Raw genomic sequence first — 18059 nt, forward strand, 5'->3', positions numbered from 1 at the left:
CCTCAAAACGACTTACTGCCTAGCACTGGGGCAGCGAAATAAATAATAAATTGAATGGCGGGATAAACTAGTGCAAGCTCAGAATTTCTGTGCGGAGAAGAGCGCACTGCCCGGGTTCCAGCAACAAACTTCCCCCGCGTTTCTTTCGTAGGACTTCTTCTCCCCCGAGCTGCTGCTTTGTTTATTTGCATTTCCCTCACAGTTTTGGTTCCTCCGTTTCCGTCCGGCGCTATTCCGCTCTCCTCAAGGAGCGAGCCTACCTTCGAGCGGGCATTTCAAGAAGAAGACTTTCGGGTCCGCAGCAGCAGCAACAGCCACTTAGCGCGCCTGTCCCGTTAGCTTCTCCCTCCCCCAAGAGCAAACGCGGCGGCGGCGGCGGCGAGGTCCTCGGAGCGAGCGAGCGAGCAGCCAGCCAGCCAGCCAGCCTGCCTGGCGGGGGTTCCGCTTTTGGCGCCACTCGCCCTCTAGCGGGAGAAAGGCGGCCTCGTCGGCGGCTGGGCGTGACTTGGCTGCTGGCTGGCTCTCGGCTGCCTGCTCAGCGCCTGCCTGCCTGCCTGGCTGCCGGGGGGAGCGCGAGTCAGTGCGGGGACTGGAGCGAGGAGAGAGTTCCTCGCGAAGACGGCGCGGCGCTCGCGGCTGGGCGGCTGCGGGGCTGGAGCGGCGCAACAGGGAGCGCGCGGGCTGGCGGGAGTTTCCCGGGGGCCGGGAGGGCGCTGCTGACGGGGACGCGACGCTGCTGCTGCTCTCAGGCCGGCGGACCCCGCGAGGAAAGGGCCACGGAGGGCGCCCGCGCCAGCCTCCCCAACCCCCCAGGACCGGGGAGGGCCGGAGGGGGGTCTTTCTCGAGGCGAAGGAAATATGGGGAAAGTTGAAACTTGCCTCCTGACTTTGGCTGGACTTTTGCTGGCAGCGGCAGCCGAGACGTTCACAGGTAACGCAAACCCCGCGGAGTCCCCATAATAATGAACTCTGGGCGACTGCTGGGCTCCTTCAGGAGCTTTGTGTGAGGAAAGGTGAAGCGGGACGGGCTGCCTTGGGGAATGGGGAGGTATTTTTTCCCCCTTGGAGCTGCTGAGTGGATTTGAGGAGGAAGGAGAGAGAGAGAGACGCTTGGAAGGGAGAAGGGGAAGTTCCAGGCGCCGAGGGAGGGATCCCGTTAGTTGGGCTGCCGGGTGCAAAAGTGCAAGACGCGGAGCAAGGCGGCTGCGGAGTCTGGCACGACTCGACGAGCTCCCTCCCTCGAAAGGGAGGCGGGAAATCGCAATTCTGAAAAAAACAAACCACCATTACATTTTAAAAATATATATGTGTGTGGAGGGCCGTTGCTTTAAATCCAACCCCCACACAACTTTCTGCAAGTTGGCTGCTCCCGGCCAGCAGTTGCAAATGTCCGGGCTTCTCTCCCTTCCCAGCCAGGGACGCTCCGTCTAGGCGAGGCGGGCGGGCGGGCGGGCTGCTGGCCGCTTTCTGAGCCGAGCTCGTGGAGCCCACGGTCTCTCGTGCTGGGTGGCGAGAGAAGTTGGGCAAGAGAAAGCTGCCCAGAATACCTTGCGCGGACCCCTCTCTCCAGTCCGACTAGCCACCCAGTTTGTGTAGTGCAAGTCCTCGCTGGACTACTGTGGGGCGGAGGCGACCTTTGTGCCTTGAGTGCTGTGTGACTGACAGCCCCTTTGGTCTGGCGCCCAGGTGTGGCAGGGGGACGCAGGGGTCCCGAGCTTTTAAGAGTAGTTGTTGTGAAGAAGTCTTTTCCAGTGCTGGTCAAGTTGTGTCAAGCTTTGGACGAAGCAGTGCCCTGTGCTGTGATTCCTTCATTTCTCCCCACTTTGTAGCAGCGAAGTGATAATCAAGGCGTAACTTTTTAATTCTACCTGGCAGGCATTTACTGCCTCAGCATCCTCCCTGCTTGGGCTCTCCTCCTCTGGATACCCTCCAGTGTGTGTAACATGCTTTAATGGTGTGTGTGAGGCATACAACCCTCTAATTTTGGTCTGTAGTTGGATTACGAAACAGTTAGTTCCACAGAGTTGGATGGGATGAGTAACTTGGGCTCATTTTGTTTGTTTTTCATATGAACTCTAGAAACCTATGACAGAAATTGAAGACATCTGGGTTCCATGTTCTTCTACGTGCTTTGATCAGGAGGAGAAGTAGGACTCTGGTTGTTGCCTTGGCTGCAGGGTACTGGGTGTTTCGTGCATTAAGTAGTGCTTGTGTACAGCACCCTTGTGTAACTTAAGTTTTGGATTTTAAGAAATCCGCTCTTCATGGCTTCTGTAAACACATTCTGGTTTAAAGGAATGTTCCAGGGACGCTGTGTGTATAAAAGCAGCCTGTGTTTTCTCAAAAGTTCCCTTCTACATTTCTAGATAAGTCAGAAGGTTCATTGCGAGAGAGGCGTTCCAGAGGTTTCCCCTGGTATGAAATATAATTCTGAAGAAAAACTCTCCCCTGTCCCTTCTCTGGTTTCAATGAGGCTATTTGTAGCTGAGCTGTGAATCATGAAACTTTACTCGCAGTTAGCTCTCACTTTATTGGGATAAAGCCATACCTCAGCTTAACTGCATAATTTGCAGCACAACTTGTCAAAATATTGGAAGAAATGAGCGTTTTATGTGGGCCTGCATGCGCATAAGTGTGTGCTTGCCTTGCTTAGAAACAATACTATCTCAACACCAATTCTGTAATACTTGATTCTTCTATGAGCCTACCAAAGTTATCACTGGATTGCAAAAAAGAAAAACCAATTTCCTGTTCCAGTCAATAAGCTTCAGACCAGTTTTCATGTATAAGTATTGGAAAGTTGTATGCCAAAAAGCCTGTTGTGCCTATGTGGGTAAATGTCTATATGTGTAACGGTAGGTACTACAGACAGCACTATTATTTGGAGCATAGAGTATGGGCAACTGCAGAAATTATTGAAAGATGTCAAGAGAACAGATGAGCTTTTCTTATTATTTTTTAATGCAGTACACCAGAGATGGAGAACTTATGGCCTTCTAGACACTCCTGGGCTACCATCCTAACCATTGGCCATGCTGACTAGGGCTAATGGGATTCCCTATAACACCTGGTGGGCCACAGCTTTTCCTATCCTTGCTATATACTGAATCTGCATGTATCAAAAGTTTTTCAGTGTTACGTTCGGCCAGTCCCCACTGGAGAGTCTTTCTTAGGAAGTAATCATTAGGAAATCAGCAAGAGCAAAAGTTACAGTAAATATTTATATTGCTGTTGGGTTTGCTGTTGTTTTCAAGACATTGTTGGGATGAGAAGTTAACTGTTAACAAAAAGCATTGAGTTTTTCTGTGACATTCTTACAAGTTTGAAATTGTAAATATACACCTTAGGTGTACAAATTCCCCAAAGATAATAAACAGCAATGATAGTTTATAGTTGAAAAAGCAATTGTTTCTTGGATTGTATCAAAAATGTTGTGATTCTTGTCTAAGATCATGTCATTTTGTAAAAACTAATGATTGTTCTGAGGCTTGTGTCCTCATCCTAAGCATATACTGTAAAAGTAAATCCCTTTACTGCAGTAGGACTTCAACACTAGTCCCTACAAACTTGATTGGCAGCAAGCTCTATTGAACACAGTTCAGCTTACTTCTGAATAAACCTGCATAGGAACGGACTGTAAGTGTGCCTGGGATCTCTACATAGTTAATAGGTTTTGCCTGTATATTTAATTTCAGCACATTTAATCCTTTCAATTGAAATATGGTTGTAGACAACGTTTAAATATACAGTATCCTACTTTTTTATCAGCATTGATTTTAAATTTATTTATTTTGTCAGTGCCAGGCAAAACAAACAACTTTTGAAAATGCTTTTGTTCAAATAGAAATAGGATACAAGAGATGTCAGTAACAGCATAATCTTAAATTTTATGTTTTGTATACAGTGAAAAGTCTGTTCATATGAGTTCATATCAACTGCAATGGAAGATCAATAGAGGTGTAATGGAATTTGAAAAATATGCATTTTTATAACCGCCTTATTTTTTTGAATGAGTTACATATTCAAAAAGCCTGCAGAAAGTTGGTGCTTTTTGTTTACAGTATAACATAATATTGTTAACCTGTACAGCTATTTCTTGTATAAAGTGGTGGCAGAAAACTTGTATACCAGCTAATACCTCAAGCCTAAAACCAAGTATTCACAATGGTTAGGATTTCAACCTAATATTTTAACTTTGGATTTTCATGAAGCTTTGTTGTGTTTGCTGGCACAGCACCTGAACTTTGAATGCCTATATCTGCTGTCAGTAATGTATTTATGGGCTTCTTGTAACATATAGCATTATGTAAAGGAAAGGATGTACTATAAAAAGTATTGGGAAAACTATTAACTTTTACACCCCACCTGTACAACTTCATTTTCTTACAATGTGTATTCATTTGAGAGTGATGGGGGGGGGGGACAGGGGACAAGAAAGTGACCAAGACTGCAAAGAAATCGCTCCTTTATAAAATACCATATTTTAAATGCTATATTAGAATTTAAAAGGTAGTTCTAGTGCCAGTATTAAATATATTGGGAGCGTCCTTACATAGATGCAGTCAAAGCAAAACTGTGTCTATTAATCAGTTTTTCATTAAAGTACATATTCTTAACTGGTTCATAATTGGTTAATTCAGTGCAGTGTTGTGTACAAACATTCTGAAGTCTATGTTGCAGTCCTGTGTTTTTAAACACAATAGTGTGAGACAAAGACCTTATTGTGGGTGCAAAATTGCAGACGAGAGAAATAAAGGCTGGTTTGCAAGTCTTATGGTTACTTTCTAGGCATGGGAATATAACTGGAATTTTGCCATATAAACCCGAACTTTAGTGTGTCATTCTCACTACAGTGCACTGGGGTGTTGAACGTTTTGATAGAGCTTCATACATGACCACACAAACAGCACGTGCACAGCCCAAACATGGAGCATACGGATTGTGACTTTGGACATTAGACTTCAGGCATGTAGATCTCTATACAAATGTATGTCCACATACTGCATGGACATCAGGCGCTGCAAGGGAGGGTGGGACTGGTATGCTGAGAGAATTGGGCCAACTAATGTGTCTCCAATCCCCATTCTGCACAGAGAATAACTGCCTGCATAAGAGCTATTCATTCACATATTCCACTTGATTTCTGTGCATTTGGCTAATAATGTACGTTTGATGTCTCACAGCTGGATGTGTAAACTTCAACACATGAAAGTTTTGGTTAGTGGTTGTAGGGGGATGAGCATCACTGTGTGTGTGCTTACCTCTGTTTGTTTTGTGTATCTGGTGAAATTCCTTGAATTTATGTGGGTAGGTCCCAATCCCAAATATCACTCTGCACATAAAGGCACATGTGTATATGCATGCCCTTACAATGGATAGTTTGACTGAGCCAGCCATGTATTAGACAGGCGAGATGAGCCTACATTTAGATTCCGCCTACTCCCATCCCTAATGGACGATGTCAGAACTGATCACACCAGACATCGGATCACCCTGGTTTTAATCCAGCTACAGGAACTGCTCGCACTGCCCCAGGCAGTAGATACCGGGGACCCAGTGCTGGGAACTGCACACGCAGCACTCTTTATGTTTGCTTTATACTGTTTCTTGTCTGTCTCTTTTCTTATATGATGATTTTCGTGCTGAAACCATCTCTGACTTGTCTTGTGTTACTTATTAAAAAATTAAAGTTTTCTGTTCAGTCACTGATTAAAATGGCACTGTTATTATGATAATATAGAGGAGAAAAGTATACCCTACAGCATATTACAAGGATGTAATTACGCTGAAGAAACTCGTATAATGCATCTTTGGTCTCACGTTTAGTTATCAGACTCTTCCAGAAAAATTACAGTGTATATGTATTTTTTTTTAAAAGAAAAGAAGTGTTTAATGCAGATGTAATCTGTTGGATTGACAATTGTAGAGGCTGGATTTGCAGTATAGTCATAAAATGCTTTTCTTTTCCTTTAAAAACAAAAAACCTAAAAATCGCAACCCCTCCACCCCACCAGAGTTATGTAGCAATGGCTGAGGGGAGGAACATTTAGTGTCTGATTTCTCTGTGTTCTTCAGCTGAGAAAATGTTCCAGTCATTTGTGATGTGTGTGCAGCTGACTTTCCCATTGGGAGTGAAGTGAGGTAAATTAACAAACTAGCCAAACTAGGCTGACCTTCTAGAAAAGCCATCTCTGCAATTCTTTTCAAAAGCTGTTGCATTCAGTGGCAGTCTTGACACAGATCCAGTGTGCTTTGGATTTAACCGATGCAGCAGGACAATTCATTAGTTTCATACTAAGAATTTTCTACAAATACTGTTCTGTAGGTTTTGTAGTTGTTTGGTAATTAGGATACATTGCAGCCATTTAAAAAACACCCATGCCCCAGGATTCAAAGTACCGTAAAGATAGTCCCCCCACACCTATGGTAACTTTGAACTTCAATTTCTCAAATAACAGCCCAATGCTACACTGCAAACTACTTTATGTAGTAGCTGAGGGATGCATTCTAAAGTGGCAATGGAGTTCCCTGTTAAAAATATTTAAAAAGTTACAATCCCACATAAGATGTGGTATGCACAAGTTCTTGGGCAAGCATAAAGTTGTCCTCTGAATTCTGACTCTATTTTATTTTAAGTTAATAGCACTTAATGATGACATTATTTGTTTTGGTGAACAAATGAGTGTGCAAAATAAATTCTTCTAGCAATTCAGTTTTCCCAGTGTGTTCAATTTTATTCATTGTTAGTTTGGAGAACCTGTTCTGGCAAAGTTTACTAGGTAAACAAGCAAATAAACATATAAACACCACCACATTTTAATTCTTGGTGTTGTGTGTTACCTATACATTTATACATTTTGTTTTCAGCTCTCTCACTTGGGCTTTTGTTAGTGTTCTGGCTTTTATTTTAAAGGCATGAAGTCATTCAGCTACCGAGTTTTGTTTGCTGTGATCTACTGCTGATCACTAGGTGTAGCTGCATCTCTAAATCCACGTTCATAAGCCATGATTGTATGCTGAACTTGGCACATTCTGAGTTTGAGGCACAAAGAAGTACGGTATTTAAGGCATTTGGAGTGATTTGAAAGTTTGATCTAACGTAAGTTAGGTACCTTTTTGAAGGAAAGTAAACTACTGAAAGATCAGGATCCATCCAAGTCTGTGTAATAATACATTTGCTTGCTGTTTATATTTTTAGTCCTTTACTTTGCTAGTGGCTTTAACAGGGAAATGAACTTACAGAAACAATTGTACACATTTGCTGAAGAAGTACTGTAAAATTACACTGTGTGCATGTTTTAGTATGTTCAAACAAACATGAAACTATAATATTGAATATAACTTTGGCAAAATGTACTTTGCTTAAAATCACTCTCTATGAGGGTAAAGCTACTGAAATTTGGATTACAGTTGTCTTGGGATCATCTGTGGGTGAAATATTAAGTCTAGTACTCTCATGAACTAGATGTGCTTTGACTCACATTTCTTCAGCACAATGAGAAGTTTCATTTTCCAAGGAAAAAAAGAATTAAAGAATTCCTCTGGGTACAAACAGTTCTTTGGTACACCTAAAATACATTTTTAGAACTTAGCTGCAATAGTGTTTACTTTTAAATTTGCTAGGAATTGAATTTTTTGGTTGTTGCACTGTGTTCTGAAACTTGTAGATTTTGTATGTGTCGGAGAATGTAGCAGCAATTTGGGACTAAGGGAGTATTCAGAATGTGGTGAAAGGAAAGAGTAGCTAGCCAAAGGGGATTGAACAAAAAACTAGCCAAAGTCATTACAACCACAATAACATTTTGCCAATTAAGCGATGATGTTGTAGACTGAGTCCTGTCCAGTGGTGCTAACAAGGAATTCCAAAGAGTGATGGTGAGTGGGATTTTAAGGGCTTGTAGGAATTGCCATTTTATAGGGATGGAATTGAGATGATCTTAGTAACCTATGTGTTGTGGGCAGAATAGAAACAACGTCTTACTTGTTTTCAATAAAGTAGAAAGGGAGCAAAAATGCTTCTTAATGCAGTACAGTATATTCAATAGATGATCATGGTGTGTCTTTAATCTGAAAAAGGATTAAATGCAGTTATGGAGGATAGGCCGAATGAGCTGCTAGCCATGATGGAAATGCAACCTGTTGTCTGACGACATACCCTTCCATACTAGATGCTAAATAAAGCAGGGGATGGATGTAAGAGTTTTCACAACTGTATTTAGCTAGCTACCCAGAATAGTTATCTAGATAGCAATTGACCTGACACAGAGTTTCTATGTTTTCCCCCCTGAACATCTTTATGTGGTCCTAGTTGAACAAAGTAGTTAAGGTGGGCCTTAGCACTGCTGAGGTGGTACTGTGACTTTTTGAGGCTTGCGGCTGTAGCCTTGTGTGCACTCTGCTAAGATTCAGACATATGGCTGAATACAGAAATAATATGAAAAGAGCTCATATACTTGAGAATGTGATGTTCTGTTTTTACATGAACAACTATGCCTAGCATATCAGCAAATCGTAACACCAATATGCCATACCCACCCTTCTCACCTGCCTGGTTTCTTCTTCCACTACTCAGAAACAAAGGGTCTCACAGCTAGATGTCTGAGGTGGGAGGAGCTTGCTCTGCTAATGAAATCATTTAAAAGTGGATATACATCCTAGGTCTGGTATTTCCAATAGCCTATCCCTCCAATGACATCCATATAAACTCTCTTCAGTGCCCATAAAGGCTGTAGAATTCCCCCATCCCACTATTCCCATTGCTCTTTGCTAAGAGTTGTGTTACACCTCCTCCTTGGAGGAAATCCCCCATTTGCAGCATTTTTTGGGTAGTGTCATAATTCTTTTTGAAAATTCCAGATGTGCCCATGAGCTGGGAAAAAATGGTGATCCCAACACTAGACACTGTAGTTAACTGTGGTAACGACTGGAAGAAAATACTGGAGCTGGTGAAAGCAGCCATAGGTTGGTATTGAGTTCACTTGCAACTGTAAACTATGGTTTAACAAACTTACTACATACATAACAAACATAATTTTATTTGTATGCCCCCTTCCCACAGTTCAAACCATGCTCAAGGCTGCTTACAACATGAAAAAAAATACATAACTACAACATAACAAAATAGTCATAAAGCATAAACGTTTAAAAATACACAACCAAACCAAACAATTTGCACATAAATCACAAGTTCTAAAATAAAGATACAAAGAACAATAGCAACAACAGTCCCAACAAAAAACTCCACAAAGAAAGAGTCTGTTCAGCAGTCTAATCTTTTGTAGCTGGAGTCAGTCTGGGCTCTGCCTTTCCAGGCCAGGTAGAAAAAGGCCTTCAAGGCAGGGAGCAGGCCTTACAGAATTCTGGCCACTCCACTCCACGCTTATAGTCTGGTAATCTCGCATGGTTTTTTATTTTTATTTTAAACTAAATTTATATACCACTTGATTGTAAATAGAACCTCTAAGCTGTTTACAGAAAGTCTGATTTGGCAGAAATCTATAACACATTGTAGATTCTTGTATATACATTGAGTGTCATTTAAAATGCTCAGCCCAAACTGTTGTGCACTGCTGTAATGTGACTGGGATTAAATGTAATTTACTATGACAATGCATGTGCACTTCTAATAAAGCTGTTAAATACTCATTCCCTGCTTGTTGTCAGGTTCTGTATAGCTCCACAGGAGGCTTTTATTTCCTTAATGGTTTAACTTATGAGTGCTGCTCTACTGTATCCCCACTCTGCATGTATTGTCATATTTTTACCATTTGCTTCCTTGTTAATGAGTTGTTATATGGTCAGGGCTCCTGTTTTCTTCAGTTTTGCACCACTGTGCAGAAGGAACAGGTAGGAGACAAGAGAAACCTGCTCTGCATCTGAAGGCATCTGCCATTTTAGTAGATACTGTTAAAAGAAAAAGAACGGCATTGTGATGATGATAATTTATTAACAACTCTTAAAAGGCTTTTCTAGTGGCCCTTGTAGCCTTAGTCTGTCTCCCATCATACTTGTCATATCCTGGACAACGTAGAAGCAGTGCTGAGGTAGATTAAATAGGATGAGCTGCTTTTAGAGTATGCTTTGTGCATATATAGAGGGAAAGAGCATGTATTAATAACAGCTAACCTCTACCTTGTTTCCAAAACTGACACTACAATCTGAATTTTTAAGAAATAGACTGTTAGAAATCTTACTGAGAATGCTGGTTTACAGGTGGGCAAGAATTGATTGGTTGTGTTTGCACATAACACTGTGTCATGATTTGTTTTAACAGTGGTTTGCTCAACAAATCATGAGTCACTGCGTAGATGAGCAAACAAACCATGGCCTGTTTCTACAAAGCTTGACTTGTTTTCCAGCTGCTCTTGCTTTGTGCGTTTGTAGCCTTAGCGTTACGTGCAAATCAGATCACTGACAACTGCTAAATTGAGGTGAAATTTAAACAAAAAACCATCAGTCCCCCTTTTCTAAACCTGCTCCAGTATGGTGGCAATCAGCTGGCTATTTTTGGAGCTAACTTCAAATGGTGACAATTGCTCCTGGTTCTTTCTCCCCCTGTTACATCCTTTGTTGCTTGCAAATACTTGCTGATGCAGCTGGGGTCAAAATGACTCCAAAACCCGAATTAGTTACGTATTGTTCAACATGATCTCTGCAAATAGCAATGATAGGAAAAAGAAGCTTTGTTGGGTCATGAAGAAGATTCTAACTGGATTAAAAAAATGATATTTGCGAAGGGATTTTGGAAGCCTGTGCGATATTATTGACCATTGAACCTGTTTGCAGTGATTTTAAGAAAAGTGAGAGAATTTGTCTATTATGAAACTAGTGGGGGAGAGTCATTTTCTCAAGAATATGTTCTGTCTGTTTGGAAAGGTTTTACTTGTTTTATAATTGTGTGGCGTAATAGTTAGAGTGTTGGAGTCTGACCTGGGAGACCAAGGGTTGGATCCCCACACAGTCATAAAGCTTACTGGGTGACCTTGGCAATCACCATCTCTTGGCCTAACCTACCTCACAGGGTTGCTGTGTGGATTAATTGTGGAAGAGGAGAACCATATAAACCACCTTGAGCTCCATGGAAGATAAAGATGGTCTATAAATGTACAGTGGTACCTCTGCTTACAAACGCTTTGGGTTACTAACTCTGCTAACCCGGAAGTAGCTGCTCCTGGTTGCAAACTTTGCCCTGAGATGCGAACGGAAATTGTGTGCAGAGGGAGGCCCCATTAGTGAAAGCACATCTCAGGATAAGAACAGTTTCAGCTTAAGAATGGACCTACGGAACGAATTAAGTTCGTAACCAGAGGTACCACTGTAATAAAATAAAGAATTTTTTTAAAAAATAATGATATATGATATTGTATAACGCGCCCTGGGACCTTATGGTGAAAGGTGGTTAAGAAATAAACAATAAATTGAAATAACAGGTTCTGATCTAAGCATTAATGGGCATCAAGGGTATGTTTGTTTGTTTTAAAGCAGGTTTTCGCAGGGTCACTTTGATCCCTGGCTCCTGATTTGCACGGATTTTCAATTTTCATTTTTTTTTTTTTGTGATCAGATAGGGCAGAAATTGATCCCAAAAGTTGTAAGGATATACCATACTTTTCATGCATAAGACAAAGATTTTCTACGTTAAAGTAGTGTTGGAAAATTGGGCTCGTCTTGTACATGGATAGTGCATTGTGGGGACGGGGGATTGGTTGCTGCTGGGAGCTGTAGATTGCTGGGGGCGGCAAGGGCTTTTTTTGATTGGCTGTTGCATCAGCAATTGGGCAGGTGATAGGTGGCTGCTGGCGGCGCACAGTCAGACGTTTGGTGGCTTTTGCGTCATGTGCGATAGAAAATGTCGTTCAGGCAGGTGAGTGATTTTTGGCAATCCCCCCCCCCCCAACAAAGCTCAAGAACTGTGGGCAATCCCCTCCAAAAAAAGCTCAAGAACTCTGGGCAATATCCACCCATTTTCTTATTTTTGAGTCCCCCCAAATAGGGGGCATCTTATACACGGGGGCATGTTATACACAGAAAAATATGGTAACTGATATGCCATGAAGCGCCATGTGAAAATTATAACTTTATCATAGTTGTGGAATACTTAACCTACAGAGTTATAGAAAACATGGTGTTGTAGAAGTTTTATTAATTTGGGATATATTTGACCCCAGTGTTTAACCAGGGGTTAAAGCAGAATAATCTTGAAGTGGCGACATCCTTACTCCATTTAATTTCCATGCCCTGCAGAATGTCCTAGAAGGCAATGTAGTCCAGGATTACTTAAACAAGGTCCATGCAGTAGTAATGTTTAAAGTGCTAACCTGAGCCCGGAAAATCTTAGGTGCATCAAATGGGTAGAATTTGGAGCTTTAAAGCAGCATAGGTTTCTTTGTTTAGCTAAACATGTTTCTTTGCTTAAAGCAAGCTTTCCCTCCTAAAATGAAAAATGTTTTGGTGTCACAAAGGACTGTGTTTTTTTAAAAAAAAATAAAAGGCATGGAACTCCATGTGGGCAGTGCACTCACTGGCCCCATTCTGGCTACAATCCTGTAAATATGAACAGGTATCACCTAGCACTTTTCAGATTATTTTTGATTGGCCTAAAATGGATGTGGTCACAGTGTGAATTTGACAGCAACAGCAGGCAGCAGACATGGGAGGATACGAATAGCTGTTATGCAAGACCACAATATGTATTTTTCAGCTGAAAGATTGCTACCCATAATATTATCTTGATATTGTATCTGTAAGGGAAATAAATTTACCTAGATTATGTTTTGCTTTGCTCGGTGATAAACTGCAGTGTGTCTATATTAAGAAGAGCCCAAGATGCAGATGGAAATAATTTAAGAGCAGAGTTTTAAGCATTAGAAACCCTTTCAGCCAGTGTTAGAAACTGAGATATGAAAGCTAGGAGCTAAATGGCACCTTAAACCTAGGTTATGGGCGCAACAACAGAATGTCTAGGTACACTTTTTAAATAACAAGAATACAAAGCCGAAAATGAATGAACTGCAACTAAAATATTATGTTCATTTTTCATATGGTCTAGTTCTTCCCCTGCCCACCCCCCTAATATTCTTAAGAGGGTCTCTTCTCCAGTCTTCAGAGGGTAGCTGAAAGTGGGGAGCCAGAAAAAGTTCCTCCTTTCCTTCCACTCTGCAGTTTTAATCTGAAATCTTAGGCGCAGTACTGAGTCCAGAGCTCAGAAACTGCTGGCGCTAATGAAATTCCTTGTCGCAAAATGCGCCTAGAACACTGCTTTCAGCTTTAAATGGAATTATAAGTCAAAAATGCCATTCAATTCTCATGGCAGTATTTTACATTTTAGTATTGCTGTGTGGCATTGGAGTTGAAGCTGTAGAACGCTCAGACTACGGTATTTGTGTTGCCTAAGCACTACAAAAATAACATTGAAAACCAGATGGTTATGAAAGGAGAAAGGGTTATGTACTTGTAGTTTCTGAGTCTGAAGAAATTATACTTAATCATAGCTTGCTTCAAGAAAGCAGCAAGCCTCTTCTCTTTTTTTAAAGAATATTTGCTTGCCTTCTGTACATGGAAAGTAAGTATAGAACCAATATTAAAACAATGACTAAGCCACACTGAGGAAAATTGAGTGATTTTTTTAAAAAAAGCAGTCAGCTGTCATGACAATTATGCCAGACAAACAGGGTTTCTTTAATTTGTTTTTAGGAAGAGAAATGCAGTTGACGAGGTGGATTCTAGTAAGACTTTTGATCTAGTCGTGACATCTTCCCAGGAAAGTTTGAAGGCAAGAAGAAAGTACCACAGCATGAGTAGATAATGGCTTGAAAACCTTTGCATGATAGCTGGTGGTAACTATTGGATCAGTGTCAACTCTGAGGCCTGATTCATACAGTACCTGAATCACAGCCCACATTGGTCTGTAACATAAGAAGTGGAGAACTCAAGTAGGAAAGGAGGTGTATCATGTGGGGCATCACCACAGGGTTAAACTGCAGCTGCTTGTGTTCACCCTCCTGTTTATAGGTTCAACAATTTGAAAGTGAATGAATGAATGAAAGTTGAATGCAGTACAAAACTAGGGAGCAAAATAGAAATTTCTAAAAATAATGTTTTTGGAGGGGCCTTGGGGTTGATACTGGGGCTGGCATGGTTAGACATCTGCTAGGGCCTGCAACCCAGCAGGGCCCCCATTCCCAGTCCTTCCACCCTGCTGCTCTGTTCCCCCATGCTGCTCCTTGCTGTCACTAGCTGCCGTCCCCTCTGAATCTGAGCAAGGAGACTGAGAAATAGCTACAGCTCAGATTGCCGCCTTCTTAGGTAAAGGTAAAGGGACCCCTGACCATTAGGTCCAGTTGTGGCTGACTCTGGGGTTGCAGCGCTCATCTCACTTTATTGGCCAAGGGAGCTTCCGGGTCATGTGGCCAGCATGACTAAGCCGCTTCTGGCGAACCAGAGCAGCACACAGAAACGCCATTTACCTTCCCGCTGGAGTGATACCTATTTATCTACTTGCACTTTGATGTGCATTCGAACTGCTAGGTTGGCAGGAGCAAGGACCAAGCAACAGGAGCTCACCCTATCGCGGGGATTTGAACCGCCGACCTTTTGATCTGCAAGCCCTAGGCTCTGTGGTTTAACCCACTATTCTATAATAGCACTTTTCAAAGGCAGCCAAACTTAGAGCTTGCTGCAGTATTCCAAATGTGATGTAGCTGAGGCATGTCAGTGCAGAGCGCAACCTTCCTGCCCCTCAGGACGCTGCCTGGATCTCCTCACGGAAGTGGTCGGCTGGGATCCCTTCCCGAAACCTAAGTGCAGACAGGATTCAAAAGTGGAGGGCGAGGGAATGGGCTGTGGTGACAACAGCGAGGAGGAGTTGGAGGAGTTAGATGCACTCAGGGAGGTGACCCACACTCAGTACCTTGCCCAAATGTGGATGTGGCACTGGCGAGAATACTTGAAGAGGCTATACTCGGTCTCAAGAGATTGAACTAAATGATGCTCTACATCCCAGTAAGCTCCCAGGACAGTTTGTTGCAGATACATATTCTGGGTCTTAATGCGATTTATAACATTTTAATAACACCAGGCTCTGGCTGGCAGGCTGTGGAGTGCGCATTTGAAGAAGTGCTGAGGGGTGGTTGGTGGAGGAGCGCTGAAGAGTGTGTGTGTAGAGGTGCTGTGCCCTTGCTGCTTGGAATCAAGAAGCCAGCAGCAGCATGTCAGAAGGTGAAGCACCGGGCAATTTTCTGACACAGACAGGCTCCTCACCGGCTCAGCCTCCTTGTCGCTCAAAGCAGCTGCGTCGCAACACACCAGAGAGAGCAGCAGAGAGGAGAATGCAAGCCGTGCATCCGGCTCCAGGCAGCAGTGGGCTGGATGCACCATGAATGGGTCACAGAAGGATCAGGATCCGAGTGCAGAGGAAGCAGCTGGCAAAGAGGAGGGAGGAACTGGTGGGCCTGCTGCTGTTTAAACACGGCAAACCATGCCGCCTGCCCACCAGATTGGCTGGCGGGGTGGCATGCATGGGCCCAGGACTCCCTTGATGCAGGGGGCAATAACACACCCCCTGCAAGCACGACAGAGGCAAGGCCTGGCCGGGCGCTTGGAGCTGGCTGCCTCAGCGGCAGCTCCTCACTCACCCCAAACATGAGCAGTGCACAGCTGTTCCCAGACGCCAAATCCTGGTCCTGGACTCCCACTGCTGGGTGCCCCTGATGGGCAGGCGCCCTGGTGTGGGGCACCACTAAGCTTAATGGATAAGATGGCCCTGAACAACATCTTCAGATTGCAGCTAGTGAAAAATCTGTGCTGGAAACTGAATGCCTGTCATTAGTAATTGTTAAAGTAGTGATTTGGTGTGTGCATATATATATATATATATAGGTAAAGGTACCCCTGCCCGTACGGGCCAGTTGTGTCCGACTCTAGGGTTGTGCGCTCATCTCACTTAAGAGGCCGGGGGCCAGCGCTGTCCGGAGACACTTCCAGGTCACGTGGCCAGCGTGACGAAGCTGCTCTGGCGAGCCAGCGCAGCACACACGGAAACGCCGTTTACCTTCCCGCTAGTAAGCGGTCCCTATTTATCTACTTGCACTTAAGGGTGCTTTCGAACTGCTAGGTGGGCAGGAGCTGGAACCGAAAGACGGGAGCTCGCCCCGCCGCGGGGATTCAAACCGCCGACCATGCGATCGGCAAGCCCTAGGCGCTGAGGTTTTACCCACAGCGCCACCCGCGTCCATATATATATATATATTATTATTAATAATAAAACAGTTTATCTTATTTAACAACACTTTGATTTAATTCAGTGCCGTTAGACTACGTGTTGGTACTTTACCTTAGCATTTAAAAAATAACAATATAAGGCATATTACAATTTTATTTGAAAGCTATGTTAGCACAATATGTATGTTGGACATTGCTTTTTATTAGATGGCCATGAGAGCTGCCAGTTTCTACACAGTAAGCATTAGGTTTTCTCATCATTTTATGGAAAATCAAGTAACGCCAGAATGGTGTGTCAGGCTCTTCTGTATAATAAATGATATTCATATACATTACATGCAGCAATATGTAATAGCTTTCAATCTTTCACTTCATAAGAAGTCATTCTTAATCCCCATGTTAGCTAGAGTTTCTCTGGAATTGTTTCTTTGGAGTGCTAATGGGTTGGTTAATTTGTGAGCTACATTACTAATTGTATTAAGAGTCTAAACCTTATTAAGTCTTTGTGGTGAATTAAACTTCAGGGCTTTGGAAAACTGCATGGGGACTGGAGAAACGCTGATGGGGGAGTGTTTTTGTGCTCTAATGCAGCAGCTAAAAGGGAGACTGCTAAAAGGACACTTCAGCAAGGGGCTAGTTTTTAACTTTAGAAGCACAGTGTTCTGCTCTTACCAAAGTGAGTACATTCTGTACATCTTGCTAACTTGCTGTAAATCCTTTGTGGGGAGAGGTAATTTTAAACTATACGGAATAGGGGGAAAGGGTATTTAAGTGAATCTAACATCTTAAAAGTACTTCTCCATAATGAAGAGTTACAGTGGCACCTTTTTACTCAGCAGTTCCTGATCTTTGTGTATTCATAGCAATTTGCGGCTGCCACCTTCAAAGTAAAAATCGAGTTTTAACTGTTGTCTTTCCTGCAGAGCTGCCACAGCCCTAAGCAGCAATCTGAATTATTTTCTTAACTTGAGCACTAGTCACAGATCTATTCACCTAACAGCCGTACCCCGCAACAGAGAGAATGGTTGCTTTTTGCAGATGTTTTTCTGATGAACCGAATTTTGAAATGGCTTAAATACTTAGAGCTTGCTCTATCAGCACTGGTCCATCAGTGATCTCCAGTTTGATGTAGGCATATGTGGCCAAAAAGATGAGTTCATGGTGAATCCCTTCACAGGACATGGAGCTAGTTCATAAACTTTCTGAGCCATCATTCCAACTCCTATGGTAGAGGCAGTGCCGGATTTACGTATAAGCTAAACAAACTATAGCTTAGAGTCCCACTCTCTTGGGGCCCCCAAAAAAATTTAAAGGAAAAGAAATGCTGTACATTTCCAAAATTTTAAGTTAGAACTTAATCACTGGTCAACAACAAATTTGTTGTCTAGATTTTTTCAGATGATGCGCTGAATCCAAAAATCACATTGGTTTTGCTCAGTCAGGTCAAGTTTTTGAGCTATGGCCACATGTCGTTTTTTTACGTTTTTGTTCACATGTATGCTTGTGTGGAGCATTTTAGAAGATGTTGGTGGGGGTAAAATGCCATGTTGAATAATTGTTTTGATTGGAAATGATTATTTTAATGACAAGAAGTATTCAGGTCCTATAGTTCTGGGTGATTATGTCGAAAAGGGATCAGTTTGAAGTCATAAAACCTCGAAATCTTCCATAAATTGGTGCGGCAAAGCATAAAGTTGGGGGATCATAACTAAGTTAATGGGGCAGCCGCCCCACGAAGTGTATAGGAAACTCCATGCCGAACTGTTGGCATCCAGATTGAAGGAAGAAAACCTCCTCTCTGACAGTGCTCGCATCAGCTTCTTCCGCAACAGGCATCAAAG

The 18059-nt window shown here is 42.8% G+C and overlaps 1 protein-coding gene across 15 annotated transcripts in view; it reads left to right on the plus strand.

The window, feature by feature from the left end:
- The first annotated feature begins 549 nt into the window (after positions 1-549).
- PTPRM (protein tyrosine phosphatase receptor type M) overlaps positions 550-18059 on the plus strand; it is a 409846-nt gene continuing 392336 nt past the window's right edge. For 10 of the 15 annotated variants that reach the window (XM_077933147.1, XM_028737329.2, XM_077933148.1 and 7 more), the window contains exon 1: positions 551-931. In XM_077933147.1, coding sequence (XP_077789273.1) covers positions 859-931 — 73 coding nt within the window. In that variant the 5' untranslated portion in view covers positions 551-858. Of the gene's footprint in view, positions 932-18059 lie in introns of all 15 variants that reach the window. The other 5 variants (XM_077933154.1, XM_028737338.2, XM_028737339.2 and 2 more) reach the window with 2 other exon arrangements.

Source organism: Podarcis muralis, chromosome 8 (assembly GCF_964188315.1).
Source record: "Podarcis muralis chromosome 8, rPodMur119.hap1.1, whole genome shotgun sequence".
Taxonomy (NCBI): Eukaryota; Metazoa; Chordata; class Lepidosauria; order Squamata; family Lacertidae; genus Podarcis; species Podarcis muralis.